At 35.8% G+C, this 10686-nt stretch overlaps 1 protein-coding gene across 2 annotated transcripts; it reads left to right on the plus strand.

Annotated features, from left to right (window-relative positions):
* Positions 1 to 727: 727 nt before the first annotated feature.
* Positions 728 to 8478, plus strand: LOC128027586 (dynactin subunit 4). 2 transcript variants are annotated; one of them, XM_052615330.1, is made up of 14 exons: positions 728 to 915; positions 1490 to 1560; positions 1803 to 1981; positions 2418 to 2461; positions 2557 to 2664; positions 3684 to 3704; positions 4188 to 4261; positions 4411 to 4523; positions 4803 to 4912; positions 5530 to 5603; positions 5698 to 5752; positions 5933 to 6040; positions 6855 to 6952; positions 8246 to 8478. In XM_052615330.1, exons 1-14 carry the CDS (start codon positions 781 to 783, stop codon positions 8457 to 8459), a joined length of 1404 nt encoding a protein of 467 aa, XP_052471290.1. In that variant the 5' UTR covers positions 728 to 780; the 3' UTR covers positions 8460 to 8478. The 2 variants fall into 2 exon arrangements, with proteins under 2 accessions (XP_052471290.1, XP_052471291.1); XM_052615331.1 differs by lacking the exon at positions 3684 to 3704 and having other exon boundaries at positions 729 to 915.
* The last annotated feature ends 2208 nt before the right edge of the window (positions 8479 to 10686 follow it).

Consider the following 10686-nt stretch of genomic DNA (forward strand, 5'->3'; position numbering starts at 1 on the left):
AGTATCAAATGGTAAGCTTAAGTATATTGGAGTGGCAGCTTTCAGCTATTATGTGTCTAAATTATGAAAGCTGTCAGAGTACCAAAACCACCAGGTACTTTTATTTTGAACTTGGTTTTATATCCATATTTGTATATAATTTTATTGTTACTTTTACTAAGATATAATAGAAACAATAGTGCAAATTATATATAAGGGCTATGCAAAATCAAGCACAATATGTGCAGAATAAATATTTTGGAAAAACTAGATGTTAAACATGAATAATCCAAGAGGATGCAGTGCAGTTGCTATGTCAACAGAAACAGGTGTCTGCCTCCGTTTGATTAAACTGTTATAGTGTTTGCAGAACAAAATGACTCACTCACTTGGTTGATTGGTTGGTGGATCTTTTGCACAACACAGACTTGACTTTTACAGTCAAAATGGACTATGCAGTATTTGTTAGTAAGATGTTGATTCTTGTGAAAGGGGAAAAGGTAAATGCATAATGTCACGACTTTCACTTTCATAAAACAGATAGAACAGGCATCCTAATAAAACACATTATGTGTGGATGGGGATGGAGAAAAATGCAAGCAACTGTACATACAAGCATAACTTGATTGAGTAAGAATAATGATGAGAACAGAAAAGGGACTACAGGTTCGGTAAGACATCCTCAGATGTCTGTGTATGAACAACAGGGGCGCTTATGACACAAACGCGGAAAAGAAGGCGATCACGTACGATGACGTGTGATCGTTACGTAGACAGCAGGAACTCAGTCAGGATTCAGGAATGGCGACGCTGTTGCAGCCGGAGAAAGTGCTTTATCTCGTCCGAGGCGAGAAAAAGATTCGCGTTCCGCTCTCTCAGCTGTATTTTTGCAGATATTGCAGTGAGCTGCGATCTTTGGAATGCGTGTCACATGAAGTAAGTAACGCGGTGTGTGACATTTAGTTGACACAATAGATGTTAGCCATGCTAAGAGCGAGCTAACAGGCTATTGATGACAGTATTGTACCCGCCTGTCGGTTTAAGCGGAAGGAATTCTGTTTCTGTGATTGGCTAGATTATCCTTCCGTCATAAATTATGCTGCAATAGCGCTCTCCAATTGGCTGTGAAACCAGTATGTTAACTTCTGCACCACCCACTTTTTTTAAGGGATTTGACAAGCTAATAGCTAGTAGAAGGATTCTGAAGGAAACGACAAATCAGCTGTTTTCGTTTGTCTCCGTTATGTAGATTAAAAGACGAATGGGGTTCTAAAATCAATGTTTTAATGCTCGCAGCAGCCATTCGTGTTATTTTGAGGACATTAACACTACCACACCCAGCTTGGGCTATTTTATTATTTACTAATGATTTATTTTAACTAAAACTATTTTTACCTAGGGCACAATGATTAAGTTCCATTTCGACTTTCTCTACTTTTCCAAAACATTTACTTTGAGCACAACACATCTGCTTGTCTAAAAACATTTTGTTGTTATGCTTGTTATATAGGTCGATTCTCATTTCTGTCCCAGCTGTCTGGAGAACATGCCGTCAGCTGAGGCCAAGCTCAAGAAGAATAGGTAAACTACATCTGTGCTGAATATCTGACAGGCCTTTGAACGAATAACGGAAAACATCTCAATGATCTAACATCATCTGTAATTTGACATTGACAATAACTAATTACATAGTTGCCATTTAAAATTTTTGCCACATTAAGATTCAGTGAATTACATTTATTTAATAAACTGACTGTGATAGTATTACATCAGGTCAGATAGATTGTGTTTTCTCATAATGATTTGTGATCCACCGGTTTCAGGTGTGCCAATTGCTTTGACTGTCCATGCTGTATGCACACCCTCTCCACACGGGCCACCAACATCCCGGCACCACTGCCTGATGACCCAACCAAAACCACAATGAAGAAGGCCTACTACCTGGCCTGTGGATTTTGTCGCTGGACCTCAAGAGATGTAGGCATGGCTGACAAATCTGTGGGTGAGTTCTGGCACTTCCTGATGTGGACATATGTACCAGTGTCTGTACTGGTTCATCAGTAAACCCAGTGGATTTGAACTAAAATCTGTCCTGTTTAATCCTAGATGGTTATTTTGGTTTAATTTTAATGGTTTAAAATCATTATTATTTTGTGTTTTTGTAGGTTAGTTTTATGCATACAATAAATAATATACATAAAAATCTTGAATTGTTCTGATAAGAAGTGATGTAATTGTTTACTGTAACACTGTGAAATACTGTAAAAGGATTTAGGGCCAATTATATTTCACTCTGAGCCAGAAAGACAGAACTAGAATCAAGTGTCCAAATATGTTTCAATTAACATAAGGACATTTTCCTTGTTGCCTTGTGCTTGGTTAGAAGATTTTAATCTGCATGCCCACTGTAGTAAAACATTGTTCTTTTTATATATTAGCCAGTGGAGGATGGCAGGAGCCTGAAAACCCTCATACTCAGAGGGTATGTTTAAAACAAAGATCTCCTATTAATAAATGAATATTGCATTTTCCATCGAACTGTCTCAAGTAGTTGACAAATCACTTATCTTTAAATAGATCAACAAGCTGATTGAGTATTACCAGCAGCTGGCCCAGAGAGAGAAGCTGGAGAGAGACAGGAAGAAGCTGGCACGAAGACGGCCGTTCATGCCTCAGGCGTTCTCGGTAGACACTCACACCACCATGTCTAGAAACACCCTTCTAACCTTACATTTATTTTCCATTTAGTGAGCATTATACAGGCGTGGTTTGTCTTGTCTAGAGTCTAAACTTGGCAGAGTCTTGTCTAAGATTTTTAGTTATACTGAAATACTGCTATTTTGTGTTAAAATGTGTGATAAATTAAATATATTTTTTGCACATTTTGTATAAAACTAATGTGTAAAAAAATAATTACATCTAAACTTGCATCAAAGCTGGATAAGTTTACTAAACCTACCAGGGTCTGAAATGTGACTACATAACATGTTTTTTCTTTTGTATGTTTTGGCATACATATACAAAACAGTTTAAATGTTAGGGGTTAGTAAGATTATTATTATTTTTTTTTTTTAGCAAGGGTGCATTAAATTGATCAAAAGTGACATTAAAGATGTTTATTATGCCACAAATGATTTATATATATATAAAAAAAAAGATGTTCTATTCATCAAAGAATCCTGAGAAGAAATGGTTTCCACAAAAAAAAAAAAAACGGTTCACCAAGTCAGCATATTAGAATGATTTCCGAAGGATCATGTGACACTGAAGACTGGAGTAATGAAGCTGAAAATTAAGTTTGCCATCACAGAAATAACTTGCATTTTAAAACATACTAAAATTACTTGTTTTCAAATGTAAACTGGTTCACAATATTGCTGTTTGTACTGTATTTGTAAAATCAAATAAATGCAGCCTTGATGAGCATAAAAAGTTAAAAAATCTTACCAACCCCAAACATTTGGGCAGTAGTGTATTTGGAGAAATGAGTGCTTCAGATGCTTAATTTCTAACCCTGTAATACGTGATGGGATACTGACAGCACTTTGAGCTGCATGTCTTATATACTAATGCAATCCTTGTTTCCTTGTGCTTCAAACTGCCACTTTAATGTTTGCTTGAATGCATTTGTTTCACTTGAATCTGTCTCTCTCCTTTTCTTTGCTTGTGCACGCTGATATTTTTGGTTTTATACCCCTCTCCAGCAACACACAATTCACGTGGTGGTGAGTGGTATTTTTTCCCCCCACAATTCTTACAGAAACACTAAGAACGTCTTTCTTTCCCTCTCAATCCTTCCATCAGTTTAGCATGCCTAATCTGTTACTAAATGATCACATGAGATTCACTGTTGCTAGTTCTCTGCACAAATGAATCTTTGTATTTGGCAGGGAGTGTCTTTAATGGCACAGTCCTCGTTAGCTGGTATTTATGTTTGGAGTTTATTAATGATGCTTGAAGTTTAGTTGCAGCCCTATTTGATTAAATAGATTTAGAACAAGTTTTTGCTCTGAATCAATTAGTTGGTTTCTTGGAGAACATGTTTTTAGACATCATTTGTGCTTAAACTATGGTTAACTATTACTAAATGCACCCTTTCAGCAAACAGTCTGACACTAGCATTCATCTAACAGTAATGAGCTGCACCTTAAACCTAGAATAACTCTGTATACTCATAGACTTAAGTGGTCTGTATTTATTTCTGAAAGGAGAAGTATGGACTGGGAACCAGACTACAGAGACAGAGATCTGGAGCCCCAATCAGTGCCCTGTATGGCCTTTCGTAAGTATTGCCTTTCAGAAAAATGTCATGGTGCATCCCACTGCTTAGTGGTGTTTAAGGCATGTATTATTACACTGACTACCAATATAATAATGCATCACATTTTAATTATTGTGGAGTTTATCTTTATGATGCTGTATTGTTCTCAGATTAAAAGAAGGAGAAGACCAGAAGGAGATCACTATAGAGCCAGCACAGGCTTTGGATGAAGTGGAACCCCTGCCTGAAGATTATTACACTCGCCCTGTCAACCTTCCTGAAGGTTGGTCTCATCCCTGCTTCTCCCAATAATACTACTAAAATATTGTTTTAATCTGATACCGTTTGTAGTGAAGTAATCACAGGCATATCCATTTAGATCCAGACTTACAGGTGCCATAGACTGATATTTGAAGTTGCATGGTCAGGATCAAATGCATGAGAATTGAAATTGATATAACTGAACCCAATTTTCTATTTTAAGGCAGTGAATTTGTGACTAGATCTTTAATGACATGGTTATATGATGCATATTTGAAACATTGCTTGTGTTTTGATGCAGTAACGAGTCTTCGCCAGAGGCTGCTACAGCCTGATTTTCAGCCTGCAGGAGCTTCACAGCTGCACCCCCGACACAAGCACCTTCTGATGAAACGCTCTCTGCGTTGCAGGGTATGTAAATACATCCACAGCTTCTCTTTCACTCCAGAGAAAGCCATTCAAAACTAAAATCATTTAACTTGTTTTTGTTTTATACAGTACCATTCAAATGTTTGTGGTTTGGTAAGATTTTTTGTAAAAATATATATTTTTCTTATGCTCACCAATGCTGCATTTAGTTGTGCACTATATATATATATATATATATATATATATATATATATATATATATATATATATATATATATATATATATATATATATATATATGCACTAATATATACACTTTAAGGGCTCGAACACCGCAGTGCGATGAACCTCTTGACGTTATCATGGTTTAAATTTTAGGTTTTTTGATAAATAGGATGTTCACGAGTACATGAATTTGATTTTTTTTTCTGTAACATTACTGTTATGTTTGATCAATTTAATGCATCCTACCTAAATAAAAGCATTAACTTCTTTCAAGTACAAAAAAAAAAAAAAATCTTACTGACAACAAACCTTTGAACCTTTTTATATATCTGAAAAGCTCATTTGGTTTCATATTTGTATTAAATGAATCTGCAAACCTGTTAAATAATACTTCCAAGTGCTGTTAATTACTGTTCCTCATCCATCATTTTCAGAAATGTGAGCACAATCTGAGCAAACCAGAATTTAATCCAACCTCAATAAAGTTCAAAATCCAGCTTGTGGCTGTGTAAGTCATGTGTTTGTGTCCTAATTTCTTTTATTTGCTGTTCTTTGAGTGTGTATGAAATCAATCAACTAACGATTTGTGTTCTTCTTTACAGGAGCTACATTCCTGAAGTGAGAATCATGTCCATTCCAAACCTGCGTCATATGAAGGCAAGTTTGATTAATACTGGGACACTTGAACAAATTTATGCCGTTTTTTTTATTTGTATTTAATAAATCAATAAAATATACTGTTTAATTTGAGGCTTAGTCTGGTTACACTTCTTTGTCATTTTAAGCTATAGAACGTTTTACATTTGTAAGTAATTGTAGTGTTTTGATGTAATACAGGAGAGTCAGGTTCTGCTGACCCTGACCAACCCAGTGGAGAACATCACTCACGTGTCTCTGTACACCTGTGAAGAGGAAGACCCAGATGACATTAACAGCACTGCTAAGGTAAAACACCACAGCTGAGCCTATATAACTACCAGTACTTATCGATTATAGTGATTTAAATGAATTATAAGCAGTGTATACTGTATGTCCTATAATGACAAAGGCTTATGGTTGGTTTCTGATATGGACAACTGTACTTATGTGGCTTGATCTGAAGCAGAAGCATGACTCTCCAAAACAGTGTTAATTTAGATGAAAACGAGACGATAGTGAAATAAAAACTTGTTTTGAATGACAACAACTATGATGAAAATCAATTAACATTTTCGTCAACAAGAAAAATAGCCATTAAGTGCCATTAATGTTTATCAGGCAATAAGAGAGAGAGAGAAAATCACTCACTGCTCTTGATTGAATAACTTTAGTAACCATAATAAGGATTAATCTAAATTTATTTATATAAATAAATGTCTGCTTGAAAAAAAATGAAGAATGTGTTAAGTTGTTATAATATTCATTTTTTTATTAGTATTTCATTGAAAGCAGGACCATGTTCTTGTTTCTTCATGAGAAGTTTGGAAATTTAAGAGGAATGCTTAATAAATGCATTACACTAACTAAACCTAGTCAACTAAAACTAGACTCAAACTAAAACAATTCAGATGACTAAAATATGACTAAAACTAAATGTCAAAATTAACAGTGCTCCTAAAGCAAACAGTCAGCTGAGTCTCCAGACAGACATTGTTCACCTTGAGTGGGCCGCTGCAGGGGACGTGATAGTCATTACAGCACCACCATTACTGTGCTGCAGTGTGTCCTTGCCTTGTGTTGTGCCCTCGTGGGTTTATTATAAAACATTATTGTTTAATAGGTGCTGGTGCCCTCAAAGGAACTGGTCCTGGCAGGGAAAGATGCCGCTGCTGAATATGATGAACTGGCTGAACCTCAGGGTTTTCAGGATGACCCAGAGTAAGAACTACCTTTGCTGATGGATATTGAGAGCAGATAAATCAATTTAGCTTATAAATGACCAAGAAGATGAGATTGCAGTAATACAGAGTCTGGGGCACAGACTTGGAATAGGTTATTTATTTATTAATAAATAGGGCTGCACGGAGCTCGCTTTGAATTTGAACATCAGTTGTTCACACAGTTTATCACACCCCCTATTCCTGAAATATATTTTGATTTTCTTTCTTCTGAAAAGAATATATTGAAAAAAATGTTGGTGACCAAACTGGTGCTGGTCCCCATTGACTTCCAGCTGGCCACCAGCAACTGTTTGGTTATGAACATTCTTCAAAATATCTTCTCTTCTTTATGATGACAGAATTTAATTTTTTTGGGTTTACTATTCCTTCAACACATTTATCTGTATTTAAATCCATTCTGTGAAATAATGCAATTTCCTTACACATCAGTGTAGAAAACGTGACAAAAATATTTTATAGATTTAAAAAATATTATTAAAGAATTATGAAGTGTATGGAGCATAATGCTGATTACCACAAAAAAATTATTGACCTTGGTTATTAAAAATCTAAAATTACGGTTAGAGTTAAGGCTTTTACAGTGAAAAGTAAACTGGGTCAGTATTTTCATTGAATTGAATAAAGCTTAAATGTAAGTGGATTGACACACATATGAGCTGTATAGGAATTAAGTTCTTAACCGTTCTTTTTGAAGTGGGAATACTTTTATAGATTAATTTATTTTTATGCATTACAGAATTAAATCATGTGCATGGGGTCTGTAAATTAAACCAACTACTTGTAGTTTTGGTGACTTGGGCTCCCTAGGGTAAAATAGAATACATCGTCGTAATAACAGTGGGTAGCTGTACATGATCATATGTTCCTGCTGTAAAACAGTCCACACTTTTTGTGGAATTTCATACCACTCAAAACAAACTTACATAATCATAGAACAGATGTTTGAGGGGAAGTGTGGGGAAGAAACCCAAGCCATTTGCTTTAATAGAAGTAGAGTAATTTTGAAACTGATATTTCAAGGTAAAAAAATGTATCGCAGCATATAGAAGCTTTAATTTTGCGCTGAATGCCAAATTATATTTTCTCTGATAATCACTATTATGCCACAAATGCTGTTGATGGAGCGCAACTTGTATTATAGATTATATAAGTTTGCAGCTACAACCCTAAGTCAATATTCTTGGGGCATCTGCTTCTAAACATCTGATAGCATAGTTTCCTGTGTTTCTGCCGATCATGCATAACAGTCTGTACTCCTTTGTATCTTTAGTGTAGTGGCCTTTAGAAAGTCAAACAAGATTGGCTTCTTCATCAAAGTGATTCCGCAGAGGGAGGAGGGTGATGTCACCGTCGCTTTCAAACTGCGACATGACTTCCGGAACCTCGCTGCTCCGATCAGACCCACCGAGGAGGGAGAAGCCACCAGTGAGGCCATCTGGCTCATACATCATGTGGAGCTTAGCTTGGGCCCCCTGGCAACCTGAGAACATAACACACATGAGCTACACACATGAGCAAACATAAACAGAGGGACAATTTAAACAACATGTGGCACTAAACTCACAAACTCTTTTGCTCACAAAGACGTTCATTATCTTGACAACGTGAGTGCAAATATTATCAGGCACACATACATCACAGGAATGCAGTTACTTAACAGTACACACACTATGCCTACACTTACACCAGATGCTTTGCACAGTTATCTCTTTCTCGCTCTGTTTCTAGTGCGCCCTGCTGATGTGTTTAACTGCATGTGAGTACAGTGACATCACCTACTGATATATCTCATGGTTCCAACTCCATTTCTTCTAAGTGTTAATAAAGACATTAAGATTAAGGCTTCATCTAGGTTTTATGTTAATTTAATATTTTGTATTTGCTGTAAAACAAGCAAAATGTGTCTTGCAATTGTGTGGCACTTAATAGTAACTGAGACAGTCATTAGTTGTGAAACACATTATCCCGTCATCTGTATTAAATTAGAGAGTGAACACCAGTGCATTCAGCTTTATTTATCGGTCTCATGCTAGTAGCTGGAAGTCCTGATTTAGTTTCTAATATGACCGCCTTAAATGTGGTTGAGCAGTCTTATCCAATAAAATATGAGAAAAAAAGAGATGGATTTGGGTGTTTTATTATTATTATTAATGGTTCGACATGCTGTGTATAGTAGCCCTGTTGATTTTTACTTTATATTCTGAAAAGAAAATTCAACATATTTACTTAAAAGAATAGAAAAAGAAAATATATTTTTCCCCTCATTTCAATTTGATCAAAATAAATCATTTAACTTAATGGCTTTTTTTTCGACACTCATTTTATTGAAATAAAAGTGAACAGGGACTGGTTTAAATGATTGACCATTAAAACATTCATAATACAGCATATTGTAGTAGTGTGATGGTAATATAATGCTATTCAAAGTTAATTCCTTACTGGTCTGGATCTCACGTTCAACTCACTGATAACTGATAATTCCTTGTTTCCTCCCCTGTTTTAAGGACCTCTGTCGTATTAAATACTTATCAGTTTGCAATCATTTGTAATAGCATACTAATGTGGTAGTCTGTTTTCCTGTCTGCTATTTAAATATACCCCGAGGAGAGAGCAGCTGGAACGAGGTTCACAAGCGCATCCTTAGCGGAAGTCGAAACAGCTGACTCACGTATGTGCACGTGACACAGTTCACGTACTTCAACAGTGCATATAGTTTTGATTAAGAAAACGTATTAATTAACTACATAACAGCACGCTAAACGCAACAGATTTCAACAAAACTGGAACGACAAGACGGTGACTAATTAATACGTTTTAATTTTTGGGTAAACTTTTTTTTTTTATGTAATATTCATTCAATGTTAGATACCGTCCACTAGATGGCAGCCTTTCATATATAAGATGTATCATGGTCTTAGTATTTGACATTGTGCGGTCAACAGACCGGCCTTTCAGGTGTATGATTAGTATATACTGTGTATGTCTTACTTGACAGCAACATTATAAGTCGTTAATGTTATTCATCAAAATAAAAGCTGTTGGGTTTTATTATTTATTTATTTTAAATTTTGAATATCTGCTGAATCCATGATTGTAAACTAGAGGCTTTTAAATGGCTTTATGTACAGTGTTTAGAGAGCCATGCTAAGAAGAATCTACTTTCCACATGCCTTAATGTTCTCTTAACCTAATGAAGACAGGCAAAACCAAAAATAAATTGACTTAGTCAATGGTACGATTCAAAACTGCGAGTCTGTACTGTCTGGTTAAACATTTACTGTCCTGTGTTTTACAAATAACACAATGTCCCAGAGTGTTTTTTAGCTTGATGTCATAGTTCTTGTGTCCTAACTAAACTAAACTGAACAGCACTGCCTGTGCTGCAATACACACACACACACACACACACACACACACGTATACATTACAGCACACCTGATTATTCTATTTTACAAAGGTGATAATGTGAGGTCTTAGTGTAATGCATCTAACAGTATAGCCATTATGCTGGGGAGTCTGGGTATAAAAATACAGTGAGCTTTAACATAAATTGGCAGACCTCTGTGTTTCTCTTCACTGTTGACATTGGCATGGCTGTGGTACTCATGCACCATAAATGATGTGGATGTGGAAATCGTTTTTGTGTGTGTGTGCGTTCATTTTTTGGAACAGTGACCAGATGTATTTTGTCTCCTTGCTTTGCTGATAACT

This window comes from Carassius gibelio, chromosome A14 (assembly GCF_023724105.1).
Source record: "Carassius gibelio isolate Cgi1373 ecotype wild population from Czech Republic chromosome A14, carGib1.2-hapl.c, whole genome shotgun sequence".
Classification (NCBI taxonomy): Eukaryota; Metazoa; Chordata; class Actinopteri; order Cypriniformes; family Cyprinidae; genus Carassius; species Carassius gibelio.

Bases quoted from the DNA above. Each gene is read 5' to 3' on its own strand.
- LOC128027586 (XM_052615330.1), top strand. From the start codon at position 781: ATGGCGACGCTGTTGCAGCCGGAGAAAGTGCTTTATCTCGTCCGAGGC. The intron at 1,982-2,417 runs GTGAGTTCTGGC...TTTATATATTAG, and splicing joins CATGGCTGACAAATCTGTGG to CCAGTGGAGGATGGCAGGAG. The intron at 2,665-3,683 runs GTAGACACTCAC...ACCCCTCTCCAG, and splicing joins TCATGCCTCAGGCGTTCTCG to CAACACACAATTCACGTGGT.